This window comes from Polypterus senegalus, chromosome 5, assembly GCF_016835505.1.
Source record: "Polypterus senegalus isolate Bchr_013 chromosome 5, ASM1683550v1, whole genome shotgun sequence".
NCBI lineage: Eukaryota > Metazoa > Chordata > Cladistia > Polypteriformes > Polypteridae > Polypterus > Polypterus senegalus.
Genome location: NC_053158.1, coordinates 205,677,114 through 205,698,973, shown reverse-complemented (window position 1 = coordinate 205,698,973; position 21,860 = coordinate 205,677,114). Strand labels below are relative to the sequence as shown.

Here is a 21,860-nt window from a genome sequence, read left to right as displayed (position 1 = left end):
TAGGAAAATTGGAAAGTCTCAAAAAATGAGAGTAAAGATCGCATTACACACAAACAAACGGAAAATATTTCTTGGGGAAATAATGGAACAGCGAAAAGAGATCGAATATTCAGGTACTGTACAGGCTTTTAAACGTTTGCAGTTCTGCATGAAATGTAGACCTGGCATGGCATGTAGGCATGGCAGCAGTAGCAAGTCAACAGCTTCTCGAGCAAAGAGGAGGTAAAAAAAAACTCCTGTTACTTGTTTCCCAATGTATCTCCATTTTATGAGGGGATTCGGAGAAGAGGCCACTGGCAAGGGGGGAAAAAGGTTGGCGAGCGAAGTGAGCAGGGGGGTGAAGCCCCCTAGTTTCTTAAAAAAAGCAAAATTAAGTTTTGAAAGTCCATTAAGGCCTAATGTCTACCAGGCTACTTGGTCGCTTATTCCAAGTGTCTTTGGTTCTCTGGGCAAAGAAAAACTTCCGAATGTTTTGTTGTTTATTTCTGTATGTACAGTTTGAACCAAAATTTAGTGCACATTTCTCAAGGTAGAGGCAGCCGAGTTGTCCTTTGATAGGCGATCCCTTGTCGTTTTCAGTCAGCTACATGCCTTGGTCCGGTGCTCATCGTGCTTTTGCTGTCAAAGCGTTCTTCAAAAACAACGAATCCATCATCACTACGCAAAACGCCTTCCAAAAGCACTTCAGCATTCCTCCTAATGGTGACATCCCAATTCTTCAATGGGTGGCTAAAATTAGATAGACGGGTACACAACATTGAACAGAATCTCTAGGCCGCCCTCGGACTGTACGGATGCCTGAAAACATCCAAGCTGTAAGGGCATCCATTTTGTAGTCTCCTAGATGTTCAACGGGCTTATGCCTCAGGCATTTCCAACACGTCTTTTGACCTTTATTTCTATCCACACAAAATGATGGCAGTGCAGGACTCGCTGAGAGAGACAGGGAGAGCCATAGAGAGTTGTGCGGCAACATTCTGCAAAATGTTCATCGAGATGCCGACGTCAGCAATAAAGCACATTTCCGTTTGAATGGTTGCGTAAATAAGCAAAACGTTCGCTATTGGGCTGAAACCAACCCTCATGAACTTCATCAGAGACCCCTGCACAGTGGCCACACGTGTTACAGTTTGGGGCGCCGTTGGAGAATTTGGCATTGTAGGCGGAGGGGGAGCAACGGTCACCGTCATTTCAGAACGTTACATTGAAATGCTAGAGAACTTGAAGAAATGGATGTGGTGGATTCCTGGTGTCAACAGGATGGAGCAACAGCTCCTATGACGCGGAGATCCATGCAAGTTTTGCAGGAGATGTTTCCGGGGAAGCTGGTCTCCCTGTGCGGCAATTGTCAGGTGGCCTTCACATTTGCCTGATGCCGCTCTGTGCGATTTCTATCTCAAGTCGAAGGTCTACACACACCGACCTCAACAACCTTGAAGCCCTCAAGGGCGCTATTCACTACGAAATGGCCAAACGAGTCATGTGAGTATTCAGAAATCGTCTCGAAGAGTGAACTGCAAATGATGGCCACCACCTTGATGGCCTCATTTTTAAAACACAGTGAAAAAAGTCGATCTGGTATCCCCTTTCTTGGGTCATAATGGAATTGATTTTATCTTGTAGCATTTTTGTAGAATAAATGTTTGAAATGTGGCTCACCCTGTATTTAATTATATCTTCTTCATTTGTTTATGTCAGGGGTTCTTAACCAGGGGGTGTATGGGAACCAAATGCTGGGGGTATGGGACTCGATCTCTGGGTACTGGTATTTATTTTATTTAACGTATTAATTTATACTTGGGTAGTACGTGAATGGAATGTGATCGAATCTTCGAGAACATTTGACATTTCCTGCAAATGCTTGTATTTAATTTTACACGTGTGTATTTACTACTAATGTTAAATGTAAATTTAATACGCTTTAATTTTAATACTTAAATTCAATAAATGTATATTTACTGAACAAGCGTGTGTTTACTCATTTATTGGCAATGTACGTATCTCAAAGACTCTAGAAGCGTGTTTTACGTTGTATATAAAGTCGGCGACTGCGCTCAGTTTTCCATCCAAAGACATGAAGGTTTGGGGCTTTGGTGACGCTAAAATGACGTTAGTATATGTGTGCGCGCGCTTGTTTTCACCTTGCGATGACCTGATGCCCTGTCCTCGGATTTTGTTTCTGTCTTGCGCCGATGCTGCTGGAATGGGCTCATCCCTGGATTGATGGATGTAATCATTTAACATCCTTTTAAGAGGTATTGTGGGAAGGTGTCCTCGAAATTTAATGGATGTTTCGGGCACACGAGACGCATCGCGTATATACCCGGCCTTTTTCAGCTGACGATCTTGACTAGGGTTTATTTTTGAGGTAGGGCTAATATTACAGAGCAGCCTGAAAATCATGTTAGGGCTTATTTTCGAGGAAACGTGGTATGCACAGACGTGGTCACATTTGCTGCTCGTCTTAGAGAACACTGAAAAAGTGAGTGCCTCCTCAGAAGTGATGAAAGGCCATTGTCTCCTGTGTACTTTGGTATGTCATTGAGTAAAGCAAAGCAAGTGTGAGAAGAGATCAAGGATTGCGTCTTCTATAAAGATCTTTAAACCTAGCCTGGACACATTTGTTGGGACTCCTCAATAATTAGATTTGACTGATTATTATTATTTATTTATTTTTTCTTCCCAAACTCACGTTTTTCCTGAATTCCTATCATACACGTCTGCAATTGAGCAGTCAGCCATTGAGCCAAATGAAAAGGAGGAAAGTCGTCCCTCTGCTGTTTGGTGTCATCGTCTGTCCCACACTGATCATGGACCAGAGAAAGCAAAGGAGAGAATCATCTGAGGAGATCTGAAAGTAAATTATAGACCAGCATGTGAAAGGCAAAGGCTAGAAGACCACCATCTCCATGCAACTTGATGGTCTTCTGACAACAACCGCAAATATTATGAAGTTAAAGGTCCATTGGACTTGAACCTACCTCCCTGGTTGCAGCTGCAAGAGGAAAATCGACCCAAAAGTGGGCAGGACAGCAAGAAATGTAGACAAAAAGCCAAAGGGCAACTTCTAAAGAGATACATCAAGGTCACATCACACCATCCATCACTTTTGAGTGACAGTGGGCTCAATGGATGAAGATCCAGGAGGTCTCCATGTGAAAAGCCAGACTGGAATTTGCTCAGATGCATATGACAGGCCACAATGCTTCTAGGACAGATGAGACAGCACTGGAGCTTTTTGGCAAGTCACATCAGCTCAATGTCCACAGATGAAAAAAATGAAGCTTTCGCGGAAAAAAACCCACGACCTACTATGAAACATGGAGGCTGACTTTGGTTTTGGGCCTGCTTTGCTGCATCTTTCATGGGGTGCCTTCCCTGTCTGTGCAGGGAATAATGAAATCTCAAAGCTATCAAGAACTTCTGGTGCGAGATGTCTTGCTCAGTGTCAGAGAGCTCATGGACCCACCACCAGGATAAGGAGCCCAAACATGCAGTGAAGAGGACCAAGAATGGCTACGAATAAAACCTTAGACTATTCTAAAGTGACCTTTTAGGAGCCCTGATTTGAATCTCATCGAACGTCTGTGGAAAGAACTGAAACACGCCATATGGAGAAGACCCCCTTCACACCTGATATAGCTGGATCAGTTTGCTCAGGACGACTGGGCCAAACGACCTGTGGACAGGTGCAGAGGTCTCATGGTGGGACATCCTGAAATCGCTTGAGTGCAGGGATTGTGAACTGTAAAGGTTGTGCCACCAAATATGAGGTGAAGGGTCACATCGTTATTGCCCATGCCATTTCCATTTGTGTGAAATATTCTGTTAAGACTTTTGAGTTTTCTTTTTTGTTAAATACAGAATAACCAATGATGGGTGCCAACGTCTTTGGTCAGTTTCAAGTTATTTCAGAGACAATTGTTTTTTATAGGCATGTCTGTATATTGAAATTAAACAGTGGATGGTCTCCCTTGGAGCTCTAGAAAGCTGCCATTTACTTCTGGCACTGAAATTAATGAAATGCTGGCACTGTACGGTTTGAAAAATTGGGATGTTTGGTACTTACTCAATACCAGTATACCATTCACCCATACTGAATAGCATCTATTAATAAGCATTGTAATATAATGATCTTGTAGATTTCTTGATAAAGGTGCTCACTTAATATTGTCGCAGTAGAGGGCAGTAGTGCTCCCTTGAACCCTCAGGTGCCACGCCAAACACCTGGTAAAAGTGCCACAATAATTCTTTTTATTATAATAATTACGTGCACTAAGCACCCTCCACTCTACACTATTCATAAACCAATACACAATACCAAATCAATAATTACAATCCTCCACTCCCAGACGCGTTTCCCTCCTACCACCCAGCTCAGCTCGCCGTCTGGGAGTTCCCTCAGTCCTTTTATATTCCCTGACCGGAGTATTCCCAGTCCATGTGATCTTGTATCACTTCCGGGTCAGGTAAAAAGTACTTTTCTTCATCCCGGAAGTCCGTCGCTCTTCCTATGACGAACTTCCGGGTCATAGTGTACAAATAAGTCTTTGGTCCTCCCTGCAGCTCCCTCTTGCAGCCCCTGTGGTATCCAGCAGGGCTGAGAATAAAAACTACATAGTCCATGACTCCCTGCTGGTCTTAGGGGCACCTCCATACTGCAGGGAGGGCTCCATCTGGCGGCTTGGGGGACTTGGCCGGGATAAACTGCCGGGCACAGTCCACAATATACAGTAATGAATATAGTGTGCCTATGATAGACACAATATATTGTAACACTTGATCAACATCTCGTACGGTAAATTCAAGTTGCTAAAAGGTTTTAATTTCTGTTCTCATTGTTTCTACAGGAACCCGAGGATGAAGACTTCTCTGCCATTGCAAAAGCCATGTATGAAATGGTAAAGAATGAAGTGGACTCTTACTGGCTCATTAAATGCTTTGTGAATCAGTTTAGTCACAAATATGGCGATTCATTACCACACTTGGTGAGTATGTACAAAATAAAATTATATATATATATATATATATATAGTACAGGCCAAAAGTTTGGACACGCCTCCTCATTCAATGTGTTTTCTTGATTTTCATGTCCATTTACATTGGTAGATTCTCACTGAAGGCATCAAAACTCTGAATGAACACATGAGGAGTTATGTACTTAACAAAAAAAGGTGAAATAACTGAAAACATGTTTAATATTCTAGTTTCTTCAAAACAGCCACCCTTTGCTCTGATTACTGCTTTGCACACTCTTGGCCTTCTCTCAATGAGCTTCAACAGGTAGTCACCTGAAATGGTTTTCACTTCACAGGTGTGCCTTATCAGGTTATTTAGTGGAATTTCTTGCTTTATCAATGGGGTTGTGTTGTGCAGAAGTCAGGTTAGTTGGACGATCATTTATTTTTCAACAGGACAATGACCACAAACACACCTCCAGGCTGTGTGAGGGCTATTTCACCAAGAAGGAGAGTAATGGAGTGCTGTAAATGGTCATGAAAATAAAGAAAACACATTGAATGAGGAGGAGGTGTGTCCAAACATTTGGCCTGTACTGTGTGTGTGTGTGTGTGTGTGTATATATAATATAATATAATATTATATTATATTATATTATATTATATTATATTATATAGATAGAGAGAGAGAGAGAGAGAGAGAGAGAGACACGCGAATTACTGTCTTGCACCCCAAAAACACGAGGCAGAGTCTCAGTACTTTAGCAAAACAAACTTTATTCTGCTTGAAACAGGAACACCACAGTTATTAACTGTAGTGAGATCTACCGCTCTCCTCTACACAGATACAGCAGTCAGGCAGAGTCCAATTAATGGTCAAGTGATACTGTGCCCTGCATTTATAATGTTCCTTGCATCAATCATCGAAAACAGGCGCTTATAGTAAGACCGTGACCGGCTTGGAGTCGCTGTTGCAGTGCTCCACTGCGCGTGTGTGTATATGTATTGTGGTAGCTGGCCCGGACACAGACCAGCAGACATGTTGACATCACCCAGTACACGTTTATTAACAGCCATATTTCCAGAATAAGTGCTCACAAACCCCAAAGTCCTGGCCACAACACAATGCCTCTGTCACTTCTTCAGGCCGCCTCCACTCCTCTCCACCAAGCTCTCTTCTCTCCCAACTCTAGCCCCGAATGTAGGGAGGCGGCCTTTTTTATACTCCCCTGAAAGTGCTCCAGGTGTGTCCCAGCAATCTTCCACCGACAAGCCCCAGTGTGGCGGAAGTGACAGCTGCATCCCCAGAAGCACTCAAGGTGTCCCTGCTCCTCTTCCCTCCCCAGCACTTCCGGGTGTGGCGAAAGTGCTGAGGTCCAGGGCACCAAAGGCATAGGGGCGCCCCCTGGCGGTGACCACAGGCCCCTACAGTGTGGAGCTTTAAAGCTCTGTACCCATGGTCCCCAAAGGTACCAGCGCGGTCACCCCCACATGGTCTGGGGAAGGTGCAAGCTCTCCTCCGGTCCTCCTGGGTGTCCCGGCCGGGTCGTCTTCCCAGCCATCTCTGACAGTGCCCCACCACCAGCAAAGACCCATCGGGTGGAGCGCCATGTCCCGCGAGGGCACCTTACCCCCAAAGTGGGTCCTACTCCTGAAGTACCAGGTTGTGGTCCTGTCATATAAACAGAAATAGGGGCGGAGATGCTGCCTGGATGCCACCACCTGCTGTCCCTCTCTTACCGGCACCCCCTCCGAGGTTTTCGTGCCCCTTTGGTCGGAGCCACTCACATCTCTGTAGCCTCCGCCAGCTGTGGTCGCCACCCCAGCTATCTCTGACAGTATATGTATGTATAGTGTGTGTGTATATATGTGTATACAGTGTGTATATATATATATATATATATATATATATATATATATATACACACACACACTATACATACATATACTGTCAGAGATGGCTGGGGTATATATATATACAGGGAGTGCAGAATTATTAGGCAAGTTGTATTTTTGAGGATTAATTTTAATATGGAACAAACACAGTGCTATCAGTCAATCCAAAATGTTAATAAACCTGAAACCTGAATGTTTCACAACGGAAATGTGAGTGTGAACATCATCAGGGGAATACATATGTGCACAATTATTAGGCAACTATTAGTGTGCAGATTTATTATGCAACTAAAGGAAAAATGAAAATTTTCCCATCTCACTTGTTTATTTTCATCTGTTATAGTGAGAATAATAAACAAACACCTCAAAATTTACAAATAAACATCTCTGACATTTCAAAAAAATCAATCAATCAATCAATGACCAATATAGCCCCCCTTCTTTCCAATAACAGTCATAAGCCTTTCCATTCATGGAGTCTGTCAGTTTCTTGATCTGTTGACGATCAGCTTTTTGTGGAGCAGTGACTACAGCCTCCCAGACACTCTTCAGAGAGGTGTATTGTTTTTCTCCCCCGTAAATCTAGCGTTTAAGAAGTGCCCACAAGTTCTCGATAGGGTTTAGGTCAGATGAGGAAGGGGGGCCATGTCATTATTCCTTCATCTTTAAGGCCTTTACTGGCTGGCCACGCAGTGGAGAACTTCGATGCAAGTGATGGAGCATTGGCCTGCATAAAAATCATGGTCTTCTTCCTGTATCACTGTTTGAAGAAAGTGTCTTGAAAAACTGGCAGTAGGTTTGGGAGTTGATTTTGAGTTCATCTTCAATGCAAAAAGGTCCAACTAGCTCATCTTTAAAAATACCAGCTCATACCAGTACCCCACCTCCACGTTGGAGTGGAGCTCTGTGCCCATTACTGATCCACAGGTCCATCCATCTGGTCCATCAAGAGTCACTCTCATCTCATCGGTCCATAAAACCTTTGAAAAAAATCTGTCTTCAGATATTTCTTGGCCCAGTTTTGACGTTTCAACTTATGTTTCTTGTTCAGTGGTGGTTGGGTTTCAGCCCTCCTTACCTTGGCCATGTCTTTGAGCACTGAACACCTTGTACTTCTGGGCACTCCAGGTAGGTTGCAGCTCTGGAATATGAAAGTACTGGAGGATAATGGGTTCCTGGTAGCTTCACGTTTGATTCTTCTCAAATCTTTGGCAGCTAATTTGCGTCTTTTGTTCTCAACACGTTTCTTGTGTTGACTATTTGCAACAAAATGTTTGATGGTTCTGTGATCACACACCAATATCTTAGCAATTCCAAAAGTGCTGCATCCCTCTGAAAGACTTTTTACAATTTTTGACTTTTCAGAGTCAGTTAAATCTCTTTTTTGGCTCATTTTGCCCGAGGAAAACTAGCTGCCTAATAATTCTGCACACCTTGATATAGGGTGTTGATCTCCTTAGGCCACACCCTCCCTCATTACACAAATACACATCACCTGACGTGCTTAAATCCAATAAGCATTCAAGTTAATACAGCTTGGAGTTGGAATATACGCATTAAAAATGATGATATGGTCAAAATACTCACTTGCCTAATAATTGTGCACACAGTGTAATAGAGAGAGTAGAGGAGGGATTTGTGTACTTTCAAGTTTGATTTTGTAGTGATTTACTGGTGTTTATTGGTGGCTGTGGTGCTGAAGGAACACTATTTAAAGAAGAAAAATATTAAATATCTTCTCGGTGATTTCACCCTGTGTGCAGTTTCTGTCTGTCTGTCTGGGTCGAAAGGGGCAACAGCGACCCCTGGTGTTTACACTGATTTCAGTTTGATATTAAAAGTCCCAACCACATCCGACCCCAAACCCCGATCAATGTCAAAAAGCTAAAGGATTCAGTTCTCTGTGATTGAATTGTTGTGTAACAGTGAAACATGACCACTTACAAGGGAATGAGGACATTTTATAAGCTCTGCACTCGAGGATGTCATTTATTGTGTGCATCTGCAGATGTTCATTTGACATTCTCGTCGATCGAGTACATCTTAAATGCTTGAGGTTGTTTGTTTGTTTGTTTGTTTTTTTTTTTTGTTATTGTTTGTTGTTTTCTTTCCAGCCAAAGAGTCTGGAGTATTATCTCAGCCTTGAAGACAGCAGACTTCTGAACCACCTCAAGTCGTGCAGCGCGATGGGCAAGCTGCCATACGGCCTCTGGTTCAGAAAGTGTTTTGCCGGCTGTTTGCCTGATTCGAGTCTTCAGAGGTATGTTTTACTCTTGTGTGCTCCACAAATGTACTTCTTCTTCACTCAAAATGAATTTGCTCAAACAGACATCATTTTTGCCCCAGTGGGCACCACCTTGCGGCGTGTGACAGTATGGCCTCTGTAGGTTTGGATTAGAAAGTACCAGACTGCAGGTTCAGTCTCTGTGTGATGGACAAGACATTCAAAATGTACAACAATATTCAAAAGCACATACATCCATAAAATAACAATTAATGACTTATTCACATCCTGTGGTCAAGGGTAAGACACGGATGTCTTGATACAATGCCTTAAGGACGGAGAGGAAACAAGCGTGCGATGGAGCCAAACGACACATTAGGTGATGGTTGCCAATGTAGCTCAACAGAGCGGGTCTGGTGTGGCGGTGCTCCTGTAGGTCCGCTCTGGTCCACGTGAGACCCCACGTGAAGTGGCAGAGTCCGGTTGCCCTCCTGGGGTGACTTCTCGGTACTGTGGATGAGAAAAGAGACCACACAGTTGGCAGCTGCACCCCTTCCTGTGCTGGAGTAGAAGTACATATCTCTGACGAGCCTGTGCGGTGCAAGGCACTACTTAAAAAAAGTCAATCCTGTAATAGTTTCTTATTTCGACAAAATTGACTTTGGCCTCTTTAAAAGTTTCATTATAGTCGTTCTACAGCAATTCCTTCTTCAGTGTGTTTTAACTATCACCTCCCAGAAGGTCAGCTTTGGAAACAACTATTTAAGCAGCACGTTTGTTCCTTTAGAATTTTAACTGCTTTACTTTTTGCTCTTTTGTTCTACAATTCATGTAGTTCTAGTTGTTGTGATTGTCCACAAAGCGCGGATCCCAACTGGATTATCACCCTACTAGCTGCGCTGCCCATCTAAGACGGGTTGAAATATAAGTAATCAACGTAGACCTTAGTGTTAACATTTGCAGTACACCATGCGATTCACCATGTCTCTGTTGTATACCATTTGGTATGGCATTCGTAAAAGCAGGGTTAATGTTTGTGATGCGCCATCTGTTGGAATGAAAAATACAATGCACCTGTCTCTGTTACTGTATATGCTATTTCATATGGGATTCATAGAAGCAGGGCTGATGTTTGTGGTAGGCCATCTGTTGGAATGACCTAAGCAATCTATATGTCTCTGTTACATGCCATTTGGTGTGTGACTCGTAAAAGTACTGTTAATGTTTGCACTGACACATACAATGCATTTGTCTCGATTATGTGCTATTTGGTGTGCAGTACATCAGAACAGTGGTAAGGTTTGTGATGTGCCATCTGGTAGAACGAAAAAATGCACTGCAAATGGATCTGTTGCATGCCATTTGGTGCAGGACTTATAAAAGCATGGTTAATGTTTGTGATGCGCCATCTGTTGGAATTAAAAATGCAATGCATCTTTCTCTATTATGTGCTGTTTTGTATGGGATTCATAGAAGCAAGGCTAATATTTGTGGTATGCTATCTGTTGGAATGAAAAATGCAGTGCATCTGTCTCTGTTACATGCTATTTGGCGTGTTTCTCTTCAAAGTACTGTTAATGTTTTCACTGTGTTGGAATGACGAATGCAATGCATGTGACTTGGTTATATGCTAATTTGGTATGCAATACGTAAAAGCAGCGGTAATGTTTGTGATGTGCCATCTGTTGGAATGAACAATGCAATGCCATTTGGTGAGGGACTTGTAAAAGCAGAGTTACTGTTTGCGATGCGTCATCTGTTGGAATGACAGACATGGCAACTGGATGGACACACAGATACTTCACCCTTTTATTAAGGTGTAAAGATTATTTTTCTTAGTCCCTGACAATTCCCCAAACCAGGAAGTCCTCCGTGTGCCATGTTTAGTAGTTCCATAGAATGCACCTTAATAAATAGCTGCACGGTGGACATTTTTTGTAGGTGTATTTTGTGTTTTTATTAAAGCTATCCTTTAAGGTGTTAAGAATAATCTAAGGGATACTCCACCCAGAAATAGTTTTTTTTCCATATGTTACTTATCCCATCTACTCTGTAGTGACGGCCAAGAAAAAAATTAAAATCTTCTATTTTGATGCAGGAAGGAGAGAAAGAAATGTATGACTCAACAGAACTAACGGGTCAGCGGTTCAGTAAAACATCAAACGATATGAAATCATCCATGGAGAATAGAAAAAAAAAAAATTCTTGTTAATCGTGTCACATAATCCACGTGTCCGTTGTCACAACAAAATACATGGGGTAAGTAACATATAAAAAAAATGACAGTTTTTAGATGGAACTGTCAAGTTTATTAATTTGTGGGTTTATTGTACTGTTTAGAAACTATTTAAAAGATACAACGCCCAAAAGTGATGATTTTTTTTAAACTCTCGTACTTGTAATTTGTGTGTTTTAATGGACAACGGAGAGATTTACGGATTTAGTCAGCAACAGTTGGGACTGCCACTAAGCAACACGGTCATGTTTGGGAAAATTTTGCAGATTAATTTTGCAGGCAATTTCACAATTTAGATAATATAAAACTGGAGTTTTTTATTGGGGGGGGGTGCTTTTAAATTGTGTTTTTTAAATAAAGAAACAAGGAATGTTGCATCCGACAGCCTTGTTCACACTCCCATGTTGTCCTTTACAGCTGTAATCTGCACCACACCATTAAAGTCAATTCTTTGTATGCCACTCGTTTACAACACAACAGTAAAGAAGGGCAAAGGAATCTGTAAAGTTTGGGGTCCATCCGGTCCACCCATTTAATATACACAAAAAGAAGAAAACCAGACTTAAAGTTCAAAAAGAAATAATCAGACGTCTGTCATCCTGTGATGCCCGGGCTTCACCAGTTCTTCCAAACTCCAGTCTTTCCTTGAATTTTTCCTCTGTGACATCCGTCTTTATCAGCAACAAAGGTTCATCCATGAATGTCGGCTCCTTTAAGTGGGTCCCAGGTCTGCGGGTAAAATAGACGGAGGAGGCAGCAGCGGCCACACGTCCTCAAGTGCTGCCGTACCAAAGCCTGGCAGATCTTCTGTATGCACACACTACAGTGCGGGCACTTTTGAGTTACTTTACTGCATCGATTCCTTCAAGCTGCCTGTTTAAATAAATTGATTCTTTGGATTCACTTTTAGGATTAGACATTGTGGCGCAAGCAAAGTTTGCATCACAAATGTAGAATTTATTTTGTGTGCAAGTGTATATAATTAATTAGATATTTAAAAGAGTGATAATTCATATGCCATTCTCCTGTTTCAGTACACAAAGCATGATGACACATTTAAGATACAGAACAGAATTAAAATATGACATTATTTCAGAATCAATCGTGCAACTCATTCTCAGGTAATGATTCTTTCAAAAATAAAATAAGCAAGAATCGTGCAACTCGTTCTAAGGTAAAGACCCATTCATGAATCCTAAACAAGAAGAGTGTAACTTGTTTTCAGGTAATGATCTGTTTGCAAATTACAAAATAGAATCTTGTTACTCGTTTTCAGGTAATGATTTATTCACAATTCAAATAAACGAGAATTGTAAAACTCATTCTTAGGTAATGATTCATTAACGAATCAAAGGAAAAAATAGCGTGTAACTAGTTTTCAGGTAATGACCTATTTACAAATCACACGAAATAGAATCGTGCAACTCATTTTCAGATAATTTATTCACAAATTAAATAAATGAGAATTGTACAACCCGTTCTTAGGTAATGATTTGTTCACAAATTCAAAAACAATAAGCGTGTAACTAGTTTTCAGGTAATGACCTATTTGCAAATCACACAAAATAGAATCGTACAGCTCATTTTTCAGGTAATAATTTATTCACAAATCAAATAAATAAGAATTGTAAAACTAGTTCTTGGGTAGTGATTCGTTCATGAATAAAAAAACAAGAAGTGTGTAACTAGTTTTCAGGAAATGATTTATTCACAATTCAAATCTGCGAGAATTGTAAAACTCATTCTTAGGTAATGATTTGTTCACGAATCAAAAAACAAGCGTGTAACTAGTTTTCAGGTAATGACCTATTTGCAAATCACAAAATAGAATTATGTTGCTTGTTTTCAGGTAATAATTTATTCACAATTCAAATAAACAAGAATTGTGCACATCGTTTTCAGGTAATTTATTCACAAATCAAAAAATGAGAATTGTAAAACTCATTCTTCAGTAATGATTCGTTCACGAATCATACAACTAGTTTTCAGATAATCACAAAATAGAATCTTGTTACTCGTTTTCAGGTAATAATTTATTCACAAATCAAAAAGGAGAATTGTAAAATTCATTCTTAGGTAATGATTTGTTCATAAATTAAAGGAACAAGAAACTTGAACTTAGTTTTCAGGTAATGACCTATTTGCAAATCACAAAAGAGAATCATGCTACTCATTTTCAGGTAATGATTTATTCACAAATCAAATAAATGAGAATTGTAAAACTCGTCCTTAGGTAATGATTCATTCAAGAATTAAAAAACAAATGTGTGGCTAGTTTTCACGTAATGACCTATTTACAAATCAAAAAACAGAATCTTGTTACTCGTTTTCAGGTAATGATTTATTCGCAAATGAAAGAAACGAGAATTGTGCAACTCATCCTTAGGTAATGATTCGTTCACGAATCAAAGGAACAAGAATCATGCAACTCTTTTTCGGGTAATGATCCGTTTGCAAATCACTTGAGCAAGAATCTTGAACTTTTTCTCGGGTGACGATTTTGTTTGAACTCAAATGAACCAGTAAATGTGATGCATGCCCAGTGCAGTCAATGAGCCATAAAGTGTGGGTTGAAAGTAAACTAAAAAGCAAATAATTTTAAAGATTAGAATAATACACAAAACTGAACAGTATAAAATATTTGTTGAAATTTACAAAGAGACCTAAATGCATTTGTTTTAATATTGCTAGCATATTCAGTTCGAAACCATTTGAATAATGAATTGTATAAAACACCATAAATGTGTTGTACTTGTATGACGAATGAGAGAATCGTCAGTGACCAATGTTGATATTCTTTGAAGTCTGAAGAATCAAAAGTTCTGGGCATCGAGACTCGGTGATTCGGGTGGTTCTTGCACCTGAGCTTGAAACATCGACAAGTGTCGGTGAAACGAAAGATACTTCAGCACTCCCCTTGCGCTCCACTGAGTTGATTTGTTTGTGTGGAGCATAGGGGAAAGTATCGTAATCATCCAGCAGTTCCATGTCGAGATTTTGACTGCTCTCCAGTTGATTCTCCTGCTTCTCTGAGTGGAGTCGTTCAAAAAAGTGAGGAATCGTTTGTTAGTCGCCCATAACTACAACACGGCACGGACAGGTGACCAACTACATCAGTAATGCATGCACATAGTTTTTTTTTTTTTTTCTCTCTATAATTGAACAACCTAATTTCTGACAAACACATCTTTACCCATAATTTAAATCAATTCAGATGTATCAGTTTGATAAATTCTGTCGAGTAAGCTTAGGATTCTTTTTTTACTTTCTCGTATACAAATTGCAGGGGAAAATATTGGAATCGTCCAAAAATTCGATGTTGAGATTTTAAAGAATCTCGACGTTTTAGACCTCCCCGAGTCTGAAAATACCATTTTTAGAATTGTGTGTGTGTGTGTGTGTAAACAGGATAACTGAGTACGCTTTCACTTCGGTCAACCCCATGTGGTCACAAACTGAAACTTGATGGTGCAATAGCAAAGCATAAGCTGCCCACTGCTGGGAATAATTAACTGGTCAGCTCTGGTTTGGAGCACCTTGTCTCATTCGCATGGGGGTCCAGAATGAGAAGCCACCTTCTGTGAGCATCTCGCTTTTATATTCGTTCCCGACCGGAAAGGGGCGGAGTCAGTTGCCCTCATTGGATGTCTTCTGCTGGCTGCGGGAAAAGAAAAGAGATGTTACCATTAGCGACTGCGCCCCCAACTTCTCACCCTGGGTTGGGACTACTTACCCAAAATGAGTCTGAATTGTGATCCACAGACCATGTGTGCGTGACAAGTAATAAAATACATTGCATTTGTCATTCCAACAAATGGCGCATCCCAAAGACGAACACTTCTTTTATGAATCCCATATCAAAAGTCATATAGCAGAGACCTATGCATTGAGATTTTATATACTTTTTATTTGTCCCAAAAGGATATTAAAGCTTTGCAGAAGATGAAGTAAATAAAATGTTTAAAAAAATATTGTAATAAACAAAGAGCAACCCAAATACACACAAGAACTTCTGGCATGGATACAAAAGAGCTGCTGCTTACAGGTGGCAGTAAGATGGTAAGGCCTGTCCAGAGGTACCGCAGGTTTACATTTTAAAGTCCTCAATATGCGAGTCTCTGCAGGGCCAGCTTGCTAAATTCTCAGAAGGATCGCAAAGTTAGAAGTGTGTCCCACCCAATAATTTAAATCAATTCAGATGTATCAGTTTGATAAATTATGTATCTCTGTCAAGTAAGCTTAGGATTCTTTATTTTTTACTTGTGTACAAAGTACAGGGGAAAGTATTGAAATCGTCCAAAAATTTGATGTTGAGATTTTAATGAATCTCGACGTTTTAGACCTCAATGAGTCTGAAAATACCATTTTTGGAATTTGTGTGTGTGTGTGTGTGTGTAAACAGGATAACCTGAGAACGCTTTCACTTCGGTCAACCAAATTTTGCATACAAGTACTGGGTATAAAACACAGATTTCTATCAATGTTTCAGCAATTTCTGTTAACCGGAATTGGTACATTACCTTTTATTCATGCAGCTGCAGAGTCCTAATTATTCAACTTAACTTTTATAATAATTGTTCAATGTATTATTTATTACAGTGGACCCTTGATTTACGAACTCAATTCGTTCGCGACGGCTGGTTGTAACTCAAGTTGGTTGTAAGTCAAGACTATTTTTCCCTTAAGAAATAATGGAAATACCCATAATGCGCTCCAAACCTCCCACAGCAACACTTACTTAACCTTTTCATAATAAAAAAGGGTTGTATAATGTGCATAATTTACCAAAACACCAATAATTTTTCTAATGTACTAACCAAAAAGTTATAAAAAGTACCTAGACTACCAGAAACAATAATTTCACACTGTACTCACCATTTAATTTGACATCTTTGGGCTGCAGGAAGGGAAGAGGAGGAAAATGAAACGGAAGGCGGTTATTGTTTAGAAGGAGCCTCCTTATGCAAATCTGTTCTTTGTAAAATTGTCGAGATGGTGGATTTTGACATGCAGTACATATTAGCGAGATCGGTCACGAACACCACACTCATATTTCCGCACAATTTCCTTCTTCGTTTCGATTGTGATCGCTGTTTGTCAAGTTAATAATGACGGTAGTCGAGCACTCAGTTCAAAGCTGGCCGTGTAGTGAACTGCTGTAATAATACACACCAAAGCAAGCCGGTGCTGACTCAGCCTGATGACATCATCATGTGCCGCGCCATCCGCTAGCTTACATCCCTTAACAATCGCTTTCTTTACCTTCGTTACCTTCTCTTCCTTCCTTAGCAATTATGCATCTTGCTTTCCATGGTCTTAGTGAATTATATATAGAGATACAGTGGTGTGAAAAACTATTTGCCCCCTTCCTGATTTCTTATTCTTTTGCATGTTTGTCACACAAAATGTTTCTGATCATCAAACACATTTAACCATTAGTCAAATATAACACGAGTAAACACAAAATGCAGTTTTTAAATGATGGTTTTTATTATTTAGGAGAAAAAATCCAAACCTACATGGCCCTGTGTGAAAAAGTAATTGCCCCCTGAACCTAATAACTGGTTGGGCCACCCTTAGCAGCAATAACTGCGATCAAGCGTTTGCGATAACTTGCAGTGAGTCTTTTACAGGCTCTGGAGGAATTTTTGGCCCACTCATCTTTGCAGAATTGTTGTAATTCAGCTTTATTTGAGGGTTTTCTAGCATGAAGCGCCTTTTTAAGGTCATGCCATAGCATCTCAATTGGATTCAGGTCAGGACTTTGACTAGGCCACTCCAAAGTCTTCATTTTGTTTTTCTTCAGCCATTCAGAGGTGGATTTGCTGGTGTGTTTTGGGTCATTGTCCTGTTGCAGCACCCAAGATGGCTTCAGCTTGAGTTGACGAACAGATGGCGGACATTCTCCTTCAGGATTTTTGGTAGACAGTAGAATTCATGGTTCCATCTGTCACAGCAAGCCTTCCAGGTCCTGAAGCAGCAAAACAACCCCAGACCATCACACTACCACCACCATATTTTACTGTTGGTATGATGTTCTTTTTCTGAAATGCTGTGTTCCTTTTACGCCAGATGTAACGGGACATTTGCCTTCCAAAAAGTTCAATTTTTGTCTCATCAGTCCACAAGGTATTTTCCCAAAAGTCTTGGCAATCATTGAGATGTTTCTTAGCAAAATTGAGACGAGCCCTAATGTTCTTTTTGCTTAACAGTGGTTTGCATCTTGGAAATCTGCCATGCAGGCCGTTTTTGCCCAGTCTCTTTCTTATGGTGGAGTCGTGAACACTGACCTTAATTGAGGCAAGTGAGGCCTGCAGTTCTTTAGACGTTGTCCTGGGGTCTTTGTGACCTCTCGGATGAGTCGTCTATGCGCTTGGGGTAATTTTGGTCGGCCGCCACTCCTGGGAAGGTTCACCACTGTTCCATGTTTTTGCCATTTGTGGATAATGGCTCTCACTGTGGTTCGCTGGAGTCCCAAAGCTTTAGAAATGGCTTTATAACCTTTACCAGACTGATAGATCTCAATTACTTCTGTTCTCATTTGTTCCTGAATTTCTTTGGATCTTGGCATGATGTCTAGCTTTTGAGGTGCTTTTGGTCTACTTCTCTGTGTCAGGCAGCTCCTATTGAAGTGATTTCTTTATTGAAACAGGGGTGGCAGTAATCAGGAAATTGAACTCAGGTGTGATACACCACAGTTAGGTGATTTTTGAACAAGGGAGTAATTACTTTTTCACACAGGGCCATGTAGGTTTGGATTTTTTTTCTCCCTAAATAAAAACCATCATTTAAAAACTGCAGTTTGTGTTTACTTGTGTTATATTTGACTAATGGTTAAATGTGTTTGATGATCAGAAACATTTTGTGTGACAAACATGCAAAAGAAATCAGGAAGGGGGCAAATAGTTTTTCACACCACTGTAAATCACTGCACTGACTGAAATTACGTCCACAAACACACGTATCTGGGCTCCGCCCAACGCTTACGAACGCTCTCGGCTGTTTGTTTACAATCACACAAGCGGATACACGTGACCGCATTCGGGTCGTAACACAAGACGTTGGTCGCAAATCAAAACAAAAATTTTGGTCATAAATCAAGTCGTTCGCATGTCAGGCCGGTCATATGTCAAGGGTCGACTGTATATTAATTATTTATTAATGTGATTTGTTGTTTATAGTTCTTTAATGTACTTAATATAAATTTCATCATCATTATCGTCGTCTTGCGGTTTACTCCTCAAATATTCAACCCCATATCTGAGTATATGAGAAAGTCGAGGGCAAACCAGACCTGATTTTCTTTTTGGTTGGGTGGCACCCTAGCGCCCCTAGTGGACAACACACCACTGTGGATGATTTCAGTTTTTGCATCTCACCGTTTTCATCCAAAGTGATTACCGTCTGTCACCAGCTTGCAGGTTCTGCAAATGGAGGGCTGAAGAAATGTATTTAGTTGATAACTTGACATTTATAAAGTAATGTGCCTTTTTATTTTAACCATTGTTACAATTTTTTTTTTTTCCCCCCCACAGGGTTTGGGATAAATTAATAAGTGGTTCTTGCAAAATCCTTGTGTTCGTCGCCATGGAGATTCTGCTCAGTTATAAAATCATGCTTTTGGGAATGAACAAAGCTGAAAGCATCACTCAGTTTTTGGAAAATGTAAGTTGTGCCCTTTCAGAATGTAAAGGAAACAAAATTCAGTTATGTGTGTTTGTGTGTGTGTTCAGCTGTGTTGGCTTTTTAATCAGAATGAATTTGTTTTTCATAGAGTTTCATTACAAAGTAATCAAGCATTTGCCATTATGAAAAATTTACTGGTGAGCAATAGTGACGAATGAACATTTGACATGATGGTGGCAACATCACGCTATGGGGGCAGGCCAAAATGAGAACAATCTGGACGAGGACAGGCCATTCAGCCCAACAAAGCCCACCAGTCCTATCCCCTTCTTCATTCTTCTAAAATAACATCAAGTTGAGTTTTGAAGGTCCCTCAAGTTCTTCTGCCCACCACACGGCGTGGTCACTTATTCCATGTGTCTGTGTTTCTTAGTGTGAAGAAAAACCTACCAATGTTTGTGTGAAATTTCCCCTGAACAAGTTTCTAACTGTGTCCCCGTGTTCATTTTAAAGTCACCATCTCGATCCACTGTAGTAATTCCCTTCATCGTTTTAAACACTTCAATCCTCGTAATCTTCTTTTTCTTAAACTCTAAAGGCTCAGCTCTTTAAATCTTCCCTCATAACTCATCCCCTGTAGTCCTGAGTCAGTCTAGTTGCTCTTCTCTGGACCTTCTCTTGTGCTGCTATGTCTTTATGGAGACCCAAACTGCACCCAGGACTCCAGATGAGGTCTCACCAGTGTGTTATAAAGCCTGAGCAGAAACTCCTGTGACTTGAACTCCACACATCAAGGCGCTATATAACCTGACAGTCTGTTAGCCTCCTTAATATCTTCTGAACACTGTCTGGAAGTCGATAATGTCGAGTCCACTAGGACTCCTAAATCCTTTTCATTAGGTGGACTTTCCATTTTTAGAACTCCAATTGTGTCTTGAAACCTCACATTTTTACTTCTTATGTGTAATTCTTTACATTTACTGACATTGAATTTCATCCTCCACAAATCTGCCCGATCCTGTCTGCTGTCCAAGTCCTTCTTTGATGGTATAACAGATTCCAAATTATCTGCTAATCCACCTATCTTGGTATCATCTGCAAACTTAACCAGCTTGTTCCTTATATTCCTATCTAAATCATTTCTAGATATTAAAAATAGCTGCGGCCCTAGCACTGACCCCTGCTGGTCACCACTCTTAACATCGGCCAGTTCCTCAAACCATCACCCTGTGCTTCCTGTGTCTGAGCCAATTGTGCACTAATCTACACACCACACTCGGAGCTCCCACTTCCTTTAGTTTGATGCCCCAACTCTCGTGTGGCACTTTTTTTTTTTTTTTTTAAATGCTTCATGAAAGTCGAGATCAATAACATCATCTGCACCACTCTGATCATATCCTTTTGTTGCCTCCTCATAGAAAGTCCTGCATGTTAGTAAAACACAATCTCCTCGTCTGAACCCACGCTGACGGTTCAGTAAAACTCCTATCCTTGTCATGTATTGCTCCATTTTTCCCTTAATTTTCCTGTGATGCACGTTAAGCTTACTGGGCACTAGAGGCCAGTCACCCTTTTTTATATAATGGGATGATATTTGCCATTTTCCAGTCCGCAGTGACTTCCAAAAACATAGGCAGAGAGGTCCTTGACAAAAACCTTCACCCCAGACCAGGGTGATGGTTCTCCTTTCATCACAGCAATGGCCAAGACATTGCTGGAGTGGCTTCAGGACATGTCCCCAAGTGTCCTTGAGTAGCCCAGCCAAATCCTCGACTGAAACTCCCACAGAACAATTGTGGAGTGACCTGAAGATGGCCGTTTACAGACGCGTCCAACCCAGTCTAACAGAGCTTGAGAGGATCGGCCCAAATCTGGGTGTTCAAAGCTTGTAGAGACTTACTTAAGACTTCAATGAATGAAACGTTTCAGTTTCATTTTGCAAACTTATTTTTACTGTCATGGGTTTTTGAGTGTAGATTGAGGGACAAAAATGGCAAAGTAATGTAAGTCTCCAACGCAGTAATGTGGGCAGAAAGTGAAGGGTTCTGAATACTTCATGAATGAGCTGCACTGTGTACCTGTTATACTGTATATGGCCTTTCATACCTGTTGGTCCACCCATTTTGGATTTTACACCGTGTGGGTGTGTATATATATTGCTTTTATAGAATGTTTTATATCCATTTGTCTATTTTATAGTGCCTTTTATATCTATCTGTTCTATTCTGTTGAGTCTTATGTCTGTTTATAGTACCTTTTATATCTGTTTATTTATTATATAGTGCTTTTTATATCTATCTGTTCTATTGAGCCTTTCTTATATGTCTGTCTATTTATCTATTATATAGTACCCTTGGCACCATACTTTATAATAAATAGATATGAAAGGTGCTATATAATAGATAGAAACAGATGTGAAAGGCACTAAATATATTATGTAGCACCTTTCATATCTATATCTACCTATTATATTGAGCCGTTATCTGTCTGTCTGTCTCTATTTATTTATTTATTTATTATATAATGCCTTTCATATCTATTATATATATATATATATATATATATAAGATATAATAGAATAAGTAAATGGATATATATATAAAGACACTATATAATACACAGTGTGTATATATATATATATATATATATATATATATATATATATATATATATATATATATATATGAAAGGCACTATATTAAAAAACTTTCATATATAAATAGACAGGGACAGAGATAAGAAAGGCTCAATATAATAGGTAGATATAGATATGAAAGGCACTATATAATAGATTTAGTGCCTTTCACATCTGTCTCTATCTATTATATAGCGCTCTTCATATCTATTTATTATACAGTATAGTGCCAAGGTAAAGATAAATATATAAGAAAGGCTTAATAGAACAGATAGATATGAAAGG

The 21,860-nt window shown here is 40.2% G+C and overlaps 1 protein-coding gene across 1 annotated transcript in view; it reads left to right on the top strand.

The window, feature by feature from the left end:
* The window catches only part of tbc1d7 (TBC1 domain family, member 7), a 45,847-nt gene that overhangs the window by 21,089 nt on the left and 2,898 nt on the right, over positions 1 to 21,860 (top strand). The window contains exons 5-7 of the mRNA XM_039754017.1: positions 4,851 to 4,988; positions 8,969 to 9,114; positions 18,850 to 18,979. Of these exons, the coding sequence (XP_039609951.1) occupies positions 4,851 to 4,988; positions 8,969 to 9,114; positions 18,850 to 18,979 (414 nt within the window). The remainder of the gene's footprint in view (positions 1 to 4,850; positions 4,989 to 8,968; positions 9,115 to 18,849; positions 18,980 to 21,860) is intronic.